Source organism: Manis pentadactyla, chromosome 2, assembly GCF_030020395.1.
Source record: "Manis pentadactyla isolate mManPen7 chromosome 2, mManPen7.hap1, whole genome shotgun sequence".
Classification (NCBI taxonomy): Eukaryota; Metazoa; Chordata; class Mammalia; order Pholidota; family Manidae; genus Manis; species Manis pentadactyla.
This window is the reverse complement of record NC_080020.1, coordinates 83,084,489-83,099,655: the sequence shown is the minus strand read 5'-3', so window position 1 is coordinate 83,099,655 and position 15,167 is coordinate 83,084,489. Positions and strand designations below refer to the sequence as shown.

General features: G+C 41.8%; 1 protein-coding gene across 1 annotated transcript in view; it reads left to right on the top strand.

Annotated features, from left to right (window-relative positions):
• The window catches only part of SV2C (synaptic vesicle glycoprotein 2C), a 215,849-nt gene that overhangs the window by 191,288 nt on the left and 9,394 nt on the right, over positions 1-15,167 (top strand). The window contains exon 12 of the mRNA XM_036886085.2: positions 22-181. Within this exon, the coding sequence (XP_036741980.2) occupies positions 22-181 (160 nt within the window). The remainder of the gene's footprint in view (positions 1-21; positions 182-15,167) is intronic.

The following is a 15,167-nucleotide window of genomic DNA, read 5'->3' as shown; positions in this document are numbered from 1 at the left end:
TTTTGTCTGCTTCGTTGGCAGGTGGCTCTATGGTGCTTTCAGGGATCAGCTGTTTTTTCCTTTGGTTTGGCACCAGCGAATCCAGGATGATAGGCATGCTGTGTCTGTACAACGGATTGACCATCTCAGCCTGGAACTCTCTCGATGTGGTCACTGTAGAACTGTACCCCACAGACCGGAGGTATGTTGAAATGGGCCTCTAGGAAGGCCTTCTGAGCCCCACAGCACCACTGGAAAGTAAGCTGAACTGTCATTTCCCTGAGAAAATCCTGAAAAAATCTGGCTTATGAAGTTGTAGGTTCCACTCATATTTTTACAAAGAAACTGTAGGGTAATATGGTTGCTAGCAGGAGTTAATACAGCAATGAAACCAGTGAGCAAATTTAATTGTGTCCATGACTTAGTTTGCTGGTTAACAATATGAGGAAGCTGTAATGAAACGGTGAGGGGTAGGATTTAATAGCCTCTGTTGAGCCACATTTTGAGCTGCTGATCACCCCTGAGAGGGTCTTTATCTTATGTTTGCAAGTATCTACATGTGCTCTGGGCTAAGCAACCACAGAGAGGTCTCTCCAGCATGTACGCCTTGACCTTCCTGGTCTGTTGAAAGAAAACCCAACACATTTCCAGTTATGAAAAAAATTACTATTGGAAATACATTATGTATCTTATCACAAAATGGAGACACAGAGACTTTGCACTTCATAGCAGAGAAAGAGCTAGCAAGTAGAGCTTTGGGCTAGAGCTTTAGGGGCTGAATAGGGACTGGATAATTAAAAGAATAGAAGCCCTGTTTTGTCTTTGGACATGAATGAAGACAAATCGCCTTTGCCTTCTTTTATTTCATGTATGCTTTGTCACCATGGAAGCATCTCTGCTGGAGGATAGAGTTAGTATTCTCTGGACTTTGAAATGGAGGAGGGTTTTTTCTAGGACTATGCAAAGACATGTAGGATATCAAATTTCAACTGATCTTGAATCCCTCCTTTTGTTTATTAGCCCCAGTGGGGGTACATTCTTTGCATGTCCAACTCTCTAACTTACATTTCTTCTTTATGAACATCTCTTACTGACCTTAGAGGAAGCCTGTGAGTACTTCTTTAGCCACCTCCCTGCAGAACATCTGAAACTGTTGCAAATGTCTGCTTATCAGACATTCTAATCCAGGCTCTCTGTAAACTCCTATTGAATACTTAGGGTCTGAAAGGAACTAGCTTCTCTTTCATTTGTTCAACATTAATTCTCATTTGTGGATAATCTTCTGGGGTGGATGCCACAGGCCTTGGGAGGGGGGTGCTGCCAAATATAAGTTTAAGGCTGAAGCTTTCACTGTGCTTGCTTTCATTGATCTCAACCTGCAAACTGCCCAGATATGGATTAAACTACACATTTAAAATAAACCCCTCAGTGTTAAAGCCAGACTACAGCACAACCTGCTACCTTTTGTTTGATACTGTAAAAGTCTGATACTGATGTAGAAGAATCAGCTGCTTAGTCCTCTCCCACAAGGAATGGAAGGTTAAATATTCTCCTATGGCAAAAACCTGGCCAAAAAAGAAAAACAAACACAAATTGGGCAGGTCCCTCCTATAAGCAGCATAGACCTGCTGTGTTTCTATTGTTGGAAAGGCTAAACATGAACTAAAATAAAAACAGAAATTGCTATTTGCTTTAGCTTGGGTCCTCTGATAAACAGAGAACAAGATGGGATTAAATGTGCACAAGTTTTATTAGGAGAAATGCCTGTGTGAGAGAAAATGGGAAGGAAGGTGAATTCTGGAAGAGCCACAGTGAAACCTGAGCCCCAGTGCCGGAGCGTGGAAGGAGGGCTGGGCTGCAGCATCCCAGACCAGCAGCAGCATTCTGGGGAGGACCCGGCAAGGCTGTTGGAACTGGGGCCCGGGGGGTTGACAGTGTCAGCTTCAGAGGAGCCCTGCCAGTCGCAGGACCCAGGCTGCCATGATATTCCCGTCACATTCAGTTCCTGGAGAAGCAAAACCACGGCGCTAAATTCCAGAGCACAGCAGCCAGGATCTGAGACATGCTTTCTCTCTGCAGCCACACTGTCGCTGGTGGACATTCCCCAGCACTTAAGCTAATGTTATTAGATAATATGCAGAAAGTCACTTCCTTCAGTGACGGAGAGAGAATTTATCCTCCACTGCATCACTGCCAGGGCATGGTGAACCAGCCAGGACCACCTACTCTATTTCAGGCTGAAACCTTCTTTCTCTTCCATCCCTGCCCTGTTCCTTGGAGTCACACATAGAGGTCTCCGCTGATCTCTGGCTCAGCTGCTAGAGGAAAACCCCAATGGCTTTGTGTGCAGGCACTCTGTGGCCTCTTCTCTACATGAAGGCAGACTAGAATATATCTGGACAGGAATTCTGGTTGGAGGCTGTGATTTTTCATTATAAAACTGCCAACTCCTTGCCAGGTTCTAGAATCTGTCCTTAGCAATCAGAATAGGATACTCTGATTCCAGTCTCCAACCTAAAAAGTAGCCTCTTGAGTCACTGAATAGCCAACTCCTGTCAAAATCCCAGTCAAAAATATTATATTTGGGGAACCTAAGGAGTAGTCTAAGTGCTATGAAGTTATAACACTTAATAGGCACATTTGTCAACCATGTTACAGATTTTACCTTTCATGTTACATCTGTGACTTTTACTTGGGGTTACATTTGCATTTACTGTGAAAACACCTATGAGGACATGGTGCACCTGTTCCTCCATGCAGAGTCCTCCACCCAATATGCAGGGAGTTCTAGGATCCCCTCTGGGAAGCTGCTCTGTCTCTTCACTTCCTATGAGAAAAATTGGTAATTCTTCTCATTTCCTTCTGTTGTGCAGTCAGGAAGCAGAGAGCCTGTGTATCTGCTACATCCTCATGGTCCAGATATTTGCTTTGCTCCTTCTCATCCTGATTGGCCCTCTCTTCTATTTCTCCTTTATTAATTTTGTGTCTTTTATGAGCTACCCTAAATCATTCCACAAAGAGGTAGGAAATTTTGAAATTAAAATTATATGTACTTATTGGGTCTCACTTTTCTGCACCTTAAAAATCAAACAACCACAAACACTTTTTATGAGGGAAAGCTCTGTTTTTCCCTTTCCTCGGAATACTTCATTTCTGGCCACCAGATGTGGGGGGTTTTCCCCTCTCCAAGAAATTCTAGTTCACCAGCAGACACCAGCTGTGTCCTACAATTTAGCTCAGTGCTGACACTGTCTACCTGGAGATAACTTCAGATCCCACAATTTAAGGGCTCGATTCCCACAAGCCTGCCCCCAACTGCAGATGCCCAACACAAGTCATGTTGTCACCTGTACCTGTGGCCAACAGGGTATAAGTTGGAGTTCTCACAACCTCTTCCTTGGGTTTGATCATTTGAATGGCTGACAGAACTCATGGAAACATTTACTTGTGTTTACTGATTTGTTATAAAAGACTACAACTCAGGAATAGCCAGATGGAAGAGATGTATAGGGCAAGGTGTGAAGACAGGGCATGGAACTTCCATCTCCAGTTATACCGTCTTCCCAGTACTTCTATGTGTTCACCAACCTGCAAGCTCATCAAATCTTGTTTTTCAAGAGTTTTCATAGTTTGATCTCCAACCCTACCCACCCCCCAGTTCCAATTCTCTAATCACTTGCTCTGTCCAGTGACTGGCCCCATCCCAAGGCTATGTAGGGGCCTTATCATAAGTCATCTCATTGGCATAAACTCAGGGGTGATCAAAAGGTCCTACAAGACAGGCCCCACCTCATATGCCAGCTGCAAATGGGATGCCCAGGCTACTGACACTTCTGCCCTGCCAACTACAAATTCAGGAATTCTCACAAGTCCCAACAGATGTGATAATTTACTGGAATGGCTCATAGAACACAGGAAAATGCTATAGTTACTATTGCAGTTTATTATAAATGATGCAAACGAACAGCCAGATAAAGACGTACATAGAACAAGGTCCAGAGAGACCCACCTGTTGGAGCCTCTGTCCCCTTGGAGTTACTTAGGGTGCAACTTTCATCCCGGCATGAGGAAGCGTTCCTCAATCTGGAAGCTCTCTGCATTTGTGGTGGTTTCATTTCACCACAAATGACTGATTAAACCACTGGCCGTTGGTGATCGAACTCATCTCCAACACCTCTCACCACCCCAGAGGTAGGAGGGTGAGATGCTGAAAGTTTCAACTCTCTAATCACACAGTTGGTTTTTCTGGAGACCAGCCCCCATCTAGAAACTATCTAGGAGCCCCTCAAATTAAAGCAGTGATTTTATATGTTTTCTGTTATTATGCAGAAAGAGCCAAGATTTTAGATAAAACCCAGCATTAACTGGAGTAAGGCTGGAATTACTGCTCAGAGACTGGTGAGAATTCTGTAAGTAGGTACAACGTTTTTCAAGGGAGGATCTAGCACTCTGTTCCTCTCCTATAGGTAAGGTGTTGTCTCCTCTGGCTGCTTTCAAGACGTTTTTCTTTGGCTTGGTGGATATTTCTTGGGTTATCATGTTTGGGGTTCACTTAGCATCTTGAATTTGTAGGTTTACATCTCTTGCCAAATTTGTGCGGTTTCCAGCCATTATTTATTTGAATACTTTTTCTCTTCTGTTACCTGAACTCCAGTGACATAAGTATTAGATCTTCTATTATAGTCCCACAGGCCGCTGATGGTTGGTTAATCATTTTTCAGTCTATTGCTCTGTACTTCTCAGATTGGATAGTTCCTATTGTTCTGTTTTTCAGTTCACTGATTCTCTCCTCTATCTCTTCTATTCTGCCATTGAGCCAATCACTAAACTTTTTATTTTATTATATTTTTCAGTTCTGAAACTTATTTGGTTCTTCTTTATGTCTTCTGTTTCTTTGCTGAGGCTTTCTATTTTATCTGTTTTTATCATGATGTTTTCTATATTTCATGTGTTTCAAGTGTGCTCATAATTGTATATTGAAACATTATTTTCATGACTGCTTTAAAACCTTTGTCAGACAATCTCTGTCATCCCAGTGTTGGCATGTATTAATAGTCTTTTCTCATTCTGTTTGAGATCTTCCTGGCTATTCATATGATATGTGATACTCAATTGAAAACAGCAATTTTCATGTGTTATGAGAGTTTGGATCTTACTTAAACCTTTAGTTTTGGTTGGCTTTCTCAGACACCTCTCTGGGAGGAGAAGGAAGTGCACTGCCCCATTATTGCCAGGAGGAGGTAGATGTCCAGGGTCCCCATTCCACCTCCATTGACATTCCAGACTAGTTAAGACACTGAAGATGGTGATGTGAACTAGAAAAATAGAGGTAGGAAAGAAGAGAAGTCCACAGATATTTAGAGAATCAACAAAACTTGGTGCTTGACTAGACACTGGGGTGAGGAAAGAGGTCATCAAGATGATTCCAACTTCTGCTTGTGCAGTCGAGTGCATGGTGATGGCAGTTTTGAGATTGGGGCACAGGAAAAAGAACAGGTCCAGACTAGAAAAAGTAGATAAAATAGAAAGCCTCAGCAAAGAAATAGAAGACATAAAGAAGAAATGAATAAAAAAGGAAGAGCTCCCTTGTGGATAGGTTGGATTTTCATGTTAACATGGTGCTGATAGGTATTTGAATATCTCTATTTGGGTACCAGAAAGGCACCTGAACCATGGAGAGAGCATTCATTTACTAAATTATTAAATAGATGATTTTGGAAAATGTACCATGGGGCAAAAACTGTTCTGATCCTTGAGATATGGCAGGGAATAAAACAGAAGGAAAGACAATCAATTAACAATTAGATAAGAGAAGTAGGTATAATACATCAGATGGTTTTCAGTGTTATAGAGAAAATAAATCTACATAGGGACATAGAGAGAACTGGGTTCAGGGAAGTTATAATCTTAACAGGATGGTCTAAGAATTTGCAACTCTTATAAGTTGAGATTTGAGCAAAAACCCAGGAAGATACCTGTGAAGAGAACATTCATAGCAGAGGCATCAGCAAGTACAAAGGACCTGAGGTGTAAGTGCAGGGGACCAACTGGAGGAGAAGCAACAAAGCTTGTCAGGCTGAAGCAATGTAAGCAAGGTGGAGGGTAAGAGGTGACAGGGTCAGAGTGGACACTGAGAGGGCTTCATGCTGAATGAGATGAAAATCCACAGGAGGGCTGTGGCCAGAAGAGTGACATGAACTGATTTATGTTTTAAAGGAGAACTGGTTTTTGTGTTTAAAATATACTAAAGAGGATCTGAGGTGCAATCAGGGAGACCAATTAGGAGTCCGCTGTAAAAACTATGGCAGGATACAATGGTGCCAGTGGAAATGGTGAGAATTAGATTCTGAAAATATAGTGAAGACCAACAGATATTGATAAAAGATCGCATGCGAAGTGTGTGTGTGGCTGGGGGAGGTGTGAGGGGGGAATGTTAAGAATGACTTCAAGGTTTTTGACCAGAGCCACTGAACAGAATCACCTTTACTGAAGGGAAAGACTGTGGGAAGAGGAAGAATCAGGAGCTCAGTTTTGTTCATGTTAAGTTTGAGATGCTATTAAATATTCAAGTGGAGATGCCAAGCAGGCAGTTGGATACATGGGACCAGAGTTCAGGGGAGAAGCCCAGGTGAAAGGTAAAAATTGGAGCCCTTTCAGTATATAGATGTGATTTAAAATCATGATGGTGGAAGCAACCCCCAAAGGACAAAGTGAAGAGAGAGAAGGAGCAAGTTCTGAGAACTCAGTCTGAGACACCAGAAAATCAGAGGTCAAGCTGATGAGGAGAAGCCAGGAAAGGAGACTGACAAGGGGCATCAGGTGAAGTAGAAAGAAAACCAAGGCATTAGTTGGGTCCTGGAAGCCGAGTGAAGAATGTAGTTCAAGGAGGAGGGGGTGACCCCTGCAGTGGCTGCTGCCTGTGAATCAAAAAGATTACTAGCATTGGAGGTTATGGCAGCACTAAATTACTGGCGCAAGAGCACAGACAGGGGCCTGCTCACTTGCATCAAGGAAAAAGCCCAGTGGCAAGACTCATATTCTGAGACAGGCTCAGGTCTGATGCTGCTTTGGGGTCCACTGACTTCTGAGCCCCAGGCCAGGCTGACTCTGCAGGTTGGAGACAAACGGCCACACTTACAAAGATAGGAGGATCATAGGAACAGTCAAGAAATGTATGCATATGAATGTTTGAAAACAATCAGCCATCCCTTTGTTCTTTGACACTCTTCTCTCATGACTCTCCTGGCAACTGGACTGGTGAAAATATCCAGAGGTCAGGTGGTAGGTTCAAGAAGTCTGGGGTAGTTCAAGTCAAAGGAAACTTGAACTAGAAAAGAAACAAAAAAGTCAAAAGAAGAAAGGAATCCCACAGAGGAATAATGTGTCTGAGAAGGCAAGATGTGAAGCCTGGGCTTGCAATCCATCCATCCAGATAAGAAGATCCGAGTTCACCCAGACCTGAACTAAGGAGGTATATAGGCAGCAGGGTTAGACACCAGACTAAGAGACAGAGTTCAATGGTCCAGGAACTCAGACCAGGAGACTTGAAAATGACAAGCCAGTCTGTAAACAAGTAGTTGAAGTAATAAGCAGGTGTCAAGATCTGCAAAACTGAGGAAGGGCTTTGCAAGTTAGAATTCTCTGTAAACTCTGTGCTTAGGACAGTGGGACACTGGCAGCTTGCAGCCGATTGTCAGTACTATTCACTGGCGTAAATTGCTCCTTCTCTCACCTAGGGCCAGAACTTGGCTCAGGTGGAGGCAAGATGGCAGAGCCAACTGCAATGGGAACTGGGGGACAGGGAGGTGCCTCTCTGTTCATGCACTCACCCTGGTGGACCACCTTCACCTTGATCTCTACCTTTCTCCCAATCTGCAGTAACAGCTGGGGGTTCTTCTCAAGGCCAGGTTCCCTGTGCCCCAGAGGACCTCCCACAGTGACTGAGACCAGGGATCCCTGCAGGTCCCTTCACCCTCAGACTCTTACTCCTGAGGCATGGACTTGAAGGAGTGAGGAGTACCTGCAGTTCTTCAGGGGCCAGTGGGGTGAACTTAGGAAGATGGAAAAAGCTAGTTGCAGTTGGGTATTTGTCTGTGAGGCTGAGACAGGTACTGAGGCTGGAAGACAGGACTACTTTATAAGAGGAGCATCATTAGGGAAGAAATGAAAAGCAGAGCAAAATGGTAGATCTTTGAAGTTTGGGCATTATTGAATATATGAGTAATTATATAGTATTTTACAATGTCAAATCAGCCAAACACACTTCTACCTCTGTCCTGTGTCAAAAATCAGTAGGGAGGAGATGGGATTAAAGATGGTGGTGTGAGAGGTGAGACAGAGAACTACTCCTAAAACCACATATAAAATGAAAACACAATTAATACAATTAATCCTGAAAGAGCAACATGAAAGAAGGCTGCACCAGATGGCATAAACCTGGAGGAAATAAAAGACCTCATGGAACAGGGTAATGTACAAAAGCCATGACATGGATCTACCCAAGCCCTTCTCCCACCCCACCTCATTGGTGGGAGGAAGAGAAACAGAGCAGGGAGAGAGTGGAAGCCTGGGACTGCTGAACACCTAGCCCTGGAGATCTACTTTGGGAGCATGAACCTACATTGCATAGTGCTCTGGTGATTTACTGGGGTTGGAAAGCTAAGACAAGCAGAATACCTGGAGAGACTGAGATTCCAGCTGCTTGTGGAAAACAGAGATCCATATCCGGCTGATCTGGGCAGGCAGTCTGAGAGACTTTCTAAAAGTGAGAGGGCTGCTAAAGGGGCAAGGATTGCACAGAGCTTACTGATCAGGAGAAAGGACAAGTAAACATAATTGTCTGGGTGCACTCTGCCCAGCAGGTTGGGAACTTTCATGATCTTCAGGCGCTCCAGCCCCCTGGCTGGCTACACAGCTCCAAGGCTCCCCACCATGATATGCAGCCTGCTGCACCTTTGTCTTGGCCAGCCCGCACCTGGCTCGCAACTGGCAGTCCCTGCTCTGATGTCAGGCCAGCCAGAGGGAAGCCCTGCCTACAGCAGCTACAAACACAAAGCACACAGGCTTATACTGTGTGCTCAGCCCACTGATTCTGGCAGTGGAGACAGGCATAGCAGCTGGGAAGCAGGAAACAGCTCTTTCCAACCCCCAGGCACCAACTCCGCTGCCCTGTGAACCCTGACATTGCCCCAGGGGCTGGGCAGCTCCAGAGAGTAGAGCTTCTGGGCACTAGAGGGCACCACATACAAATATGAAATGTCACAGGAACCTAGTTCAAAGCAAAATCTCAACACCAGAAAAAGGGTCGAGTGAGACTGAACTAATAAATCTTCCTGAAAGAGATTTCAAAATAAAAACCATAAACATGTTACTGGTACAGAAAAATATTCAAGAACTCAGGAACGAATTTAGGATGGAGATCCAATCATTGAGGAACTCAGTGGAGGGTACTAAAAGCAGATTAGATATGATGGAGGAGATAATAAATGAAATAAAAATTAGAAAAGAGGAATACAAAGAAGCTGAGGCACAGAGACAAAAATGGATCTCTAGGAGTGAAAGAATACTGAGAGAACTCAGTGACCCACCCAAACAGAAGAATATTTGAATTATAGGAGTACCAGAAGAAGAAGAGAGAGAAAAAGGGATAGAAAGTGTCTTTGAGGAAGTAATTGCTTAAAACTTCCCCAGTTTGGGGAAGGAGATAGTCTCTCAGGCCATGGAAGTGCACAGATCTCTCAACACAAGAGACCCAAAGATGACAACACCAAGACATTATTAAAAAGGGCAAAGATCAAGGATAGAGACAGACTATTTAAAGCAGCCAGAGAGAGAAATAAGATCACATAAAAAGGAAAGCCCATCAAGCTATCGTCAGACTTCTCAGTAGAAATCTTACAGGCCAGAAGGGAGTGGCATGATGTATTTAATGCAATGAAGCAGAAGGGCCTCCAACCAAGAATACTTTACCCAGCAAGGTTATCATTTAAATTTGAAGGAGGGATTAAACAATTTATAGATAAGCAAAAGCTGAGAGAATTTACCTCCCATGAACCATCTCCACAGTGTATTTTGAAGGGACTACTATATATGGAAGTTTTCCTTAGGTTAAACAGCTGTCATCAGAGGTAAAAAGGGATAGACAAAGAGTACAGATAATGATACCTAATATATGAAGAATGGAGGAGGAAGAAAAGGAGGGGAAAAAAAGAACCTTTAGATTGTATTTTAATAACACACTAAGTGAGTTAAGTTAGACTCTTAGATAGTAAGGAAGTTACCCTTGAACCTTTGGTAACCACAAATATAAAGCCTGCAATAGCAATGAGTACATACCTATCGATAATCACCCTAAATATAAATGGTCAAATGCACCAATCAAAAGACATACAGTCACCTAATGGATTAAAAAAACAAGACCCAACTCTATGCTGTCTAAAGAGACTCACTTCAAACCCAAAGATATACACAGTCTAAAAGTGAAGGGATGGAAAAGATATTTCATGCAACTAATAGGGAGAAAAAATCAGGTGTTGCAGTACTCTTATCAGACAAAATAGACTTTAAAACAAAGAAAGTCACAAGAGACAAAGATGGACATTACATAATGATAAAGGGGTCAATCCAACAAGAGGATATAACCACTATAAATATCTATGCACCCAACACAGGAGCAACTACATATGTGAAACAAATACTAACAGAATTAAAAGGGAAAATATAATGCAATGCATTCATTCTAGGAGACTTCTGTACTCCACTCACTCCAAAGGACAAATAAACCAGACAGAAAATAAGGAGCCAGAGGCATTGAACAACACATTAGAACAGATGGACCTAACAGACATCTACAGAACTCTCCATCCAAAAGCACCAGGATACACATTCTTCTCAAGTGCACATGGAACATTTTCAAGAATAGATCATATATTAGGCCACAAAAAGAGCCTCAGTAAATTCATAAAGATTGATATTGTACCAACCATCTTCTCAGACCACAAAGGTATGAAACTAGAAATAAATTATGCAAAGAAAATGAAAAAGCCCACAAACACATGGAGGCTTAACAACATCCTCCTAAATAACCAATGGATCAATGAACAAATAAAAACAGAGATCAAGCAATATGTGGAGACAAATGACAACAATAATTCAACACTGAAAAACCTGTGGGACACAGTGAAGGCTGTGCTAAGAGAGAAGTATATTGCAATACACACCTACCTCAGGAAAGAACAATCCAATATCAGCAGTCTAAACTCATAATTAAAGAAACTAGAAAAAGAAGAACAAATGAGACCCAAAGTCAGTAGAAGGAGGGATATAATAAAGATTAGAGCAGAAATAAATAAAACTGAGAAGAATAAAACAATAGAAAGAATCAATGAAAGCAGGAGCTGATGCTTTGAGAAAATAAATAAAGCAGATAAACCCCTAGCCAGACATATCAAGAAAAAAAAGAGCCTACACACATAAACAAAATCAGAATTAGAAATGAAAAAATCAGTATTGACACCACAGAAATACAAAGAATTTTTAGAGAATACTATGAAAAATTATATGCTAACAAGCTGGATAACCCAGAAGAAGTGGACAACTTTCTAGAAAAATACTACCTTGAAGGCAGACCCAGGAAGAAACAGAAAATCTGAACAGACCAATTACTAGCAATGAAATTGAATTGGTAAGCATAAAACTATCTAAGAATAAAACCCCTGGACCAGATGGCTTCACTGCTGATTTTTATCAACATTTAATAAAGACCTAATACCCATTGTCCTTAAAGTTTTCCAAAAAGTACAAGTGGAGGGAACACTCCCAAACATATTCTATGAGGCCAGCATCACCCTAATACCAAAACCAGGCAAAGACACCACAAAAAAGAAAATTACAGACCAATATCCCTGATGAACATAGATGCAAAAATACTCAACAAAATATTAGCAAACCAAATTCAAAAATACATCAAAGACATTATCCATCATGATCAAGTAGGATTTATTCCAGGGATGCAAGGATGGTACAACATTTGAAAATCCATAAATATTATCCACCACATCCACAAAAAGAAGGACAAAAGCCACATGATCATCTCCATAGATGCTGAAAAAGCATTGACAAAATTCAACATCAATTCATGATAAAAACTCTCAACAAAATGGGTATAGAGGGCAAGTACCTCAACATAATAAAGGCCATATATGACAACCCCACAGCCAACATTATACTTAACAGCGAGAAGCTGACAGCTTTTCCTTTAAGATCGGGAACAAGACAAGATGCCTACTCTTCCCGCTTTTATTCAACACAGTACTGGAGGTCCTCACCACAGCAATCAGAAAACACAAATAAATAAAAGGTATCCAGATTGGTAAAAAAAGAAGTTAAACTGTCAGTGCTTGCAGATGACATGAGATTGTACATAAAAAACCCTAAAGAATCTACTCCAAAACTGCAAGATCTACTATCTGAATTCAGCAAAGTTGCAGGATACAAAATTAATACACAGAAATCTGTTGCATTCCTATACACTCATAATGAACTAGCAGAAAGAGAAATCAGGAAAACAATTCCATTCACAATTGCATCAAAAAGAATAAAATACCTAGGAATAAACCTAATGAAGGAAGGGAAAGACGTATACTCTGAAAATTACATGACACTCATGAGAGAAATTAAAGAAGATACCAATAAATGGAAACACATCCTGTGCTCATGGATAGGAAGAATTAATATTGTCAAAATGGCCATCTTACCTAAAGCAATATACAGATTCAATGCAATCCCTATCAAAATACCTACAGCATTCTTCAGTGAACTAGAACAAATAGTTCCAAATTCATATGGAACAACAAAAGACCCCAAATAGCCAAAGCAATCCTGAGAAGGAAGAAGAAAGTTGGGGGAATTATGCTCTCCAACTTCAAGCTCTGCTACAAAGCCACAGTAATCAAGACAATTCGGTAATGGCATAAGAACAAACCCATAGACCAATGGAACAGACTAGAGAACCCAGATATAAACCCAAGTATGTATGGTCAATTAATATATGATAAAGGAGCCATGGATATACAATGGGGAAATGACAGCCTCTTCAACAACTGGTGTTGGCAAAACTGGTCAGCTACATGCAAGAGAATGAAACTGGATTATTGTCTATCCCCATACACAAAAGTAAACTCAAAATGGATTAAAGACCTGAAAGTAAGTCATGAAACCATAAAACTCTTAGAAGACAACATAGGCAAAAATCTCCTGAATATAAACATGAGCAACTGTTTTCTAAATGAATCTCCTCAAGCAAGGGAAACAAAAGCAAAAATGAATACATGGGACTACAACAAACTAGAAAGCTTCTGTACAGCAAAGGACACAATCAACAGAACAAAAAGACATCCTACAGTATGGGAGAATATATTTGTAAATGACATATCCGACAAAGGATTAACAATAAAATATATAAGGAACTCACATGCTTCAACACCGAAAAAACAAAAAACCCGATAAAAAAATGGGCAGAGGATATGAACAAACAATTCTCCAAAGAAGAAATTCAGATTGCCAACAGGCACATGAAAAGATGCTCCACATCACTAATTATCAGGGAAATGCAAATTAAAACCACAATGAGATATCACCTTACACCAGTTAGGATGGCCAGTATCAAAAAGACTAAGAACAACAAATGCTGGTGAGGATGTGGAGAAAGGGGAACGCTCCTACACTGCTGGTGGGAATCTAAGTTAGTTCACCTATGTAGAAAGCAATATGGAGGTTCCTCAAAAATCTAAAAATAGAAATACCATTTGACCTGGGAATTCCACTCCTAAGAATTTACCCAAAGAATATAATTTCTCAGATTCAAAAAGACATATGCACCCCCATGTTTATTGCAGCACTATTTACAGTAGCCAAGATATGGAAGCAACCTAAATGTCCATCAGTAGATGAATGGATAAAGAAGAGGTGGTACATATACACAATGGAATACTACTCAGCCATAGAAAGAAACATATCCTACCATTTGCAACAACATGGATGGAGCTGGAGGATATTATGCTCAGTGAAATAAGCCAGGCAGAGAAAAACAAGTACCAAATGTTTTCCCTCATTTGTGGAGTTCAACAATGAAGCAAAACTGAAGGAACAAAACAGCAACAGACTCACAGACTCCAAGAAGGGACTAGCGGTTGCCAAGGGGGCGGGGTGGGGAAAGGCAGGTGGGGAGGGAGGGAGAAGGGGACTGAAGGGTATTATGAGTGGCACACATGGTGTGTGGGGGGAATCATAGGGAAGAAGGTGTCGCACAGAGAAGACGAATAGTGACTCTGTGGCATCTTACTATACTGTTGGGCAGTGACTTCAATGGGGCATTGGGGGGACTCAATAACTTGGGTGAATTTAGTAACCACATTGTTTTTCATGTGAAACCTTCGTAAGAGTGTATATTAATAATACCTTAATTAAATAAATAAAATCTCCATAAATAAATAAAACCCTGAACAAGTTTAAAAAAATACAGTAGGGGGTCTGTTATATGTAATGTAGATAATGGCAATGGATAATCGTGTGATTGTTGTAATAGATGGGAAATATGAATGTGATGCTGTGCCAGAGATAGAATGGATCTTCGCTGCTTGCCAGCAATCCGAGCAGGAGCCCCACCCATCTAACACGTTGGGCCCGCGGAGCGTCTTGTGTCTCTCACTTCTCCTCACCCAGGCCCTGCCACCACCTATACTGCTTTCCTCCCTCTTTGGAATAGGACTGGAAGATGGTGACAGAAGCTACATTCTACTTACTGGGTTCAGTCAGGCCTGGTGGGAGTCCTGCGCCCCCTATTATACCTAGAAAAAAAATAACTTTTCCCTCATCTTGGAATCTACAAAGACTAAAGGGTATGTAATGAGAGGCTGACCTGGATTTAGCCACTGTTCGTGGACCACCACCCTTCACCTCCTTTTTCGCCTCTCCTTGGTCAGGGTTTTAACACCCCTGAAGTGTAGCCGTAAATGTAGCCCACCCGATGTAAAAGACACATGCTCTCTGTAATAGAACTCAGCTCTAGAGCACAAGTCCTTCTGCATCCTAGTAGTGACTTCCTGCTGTCCCCCTGTGTTGGTGGGGGGACTCCTTTGCTCACACTGCCTGTGTTCTTATGGCCAGTGGCCGTTTTTGCCCTTCCTTCC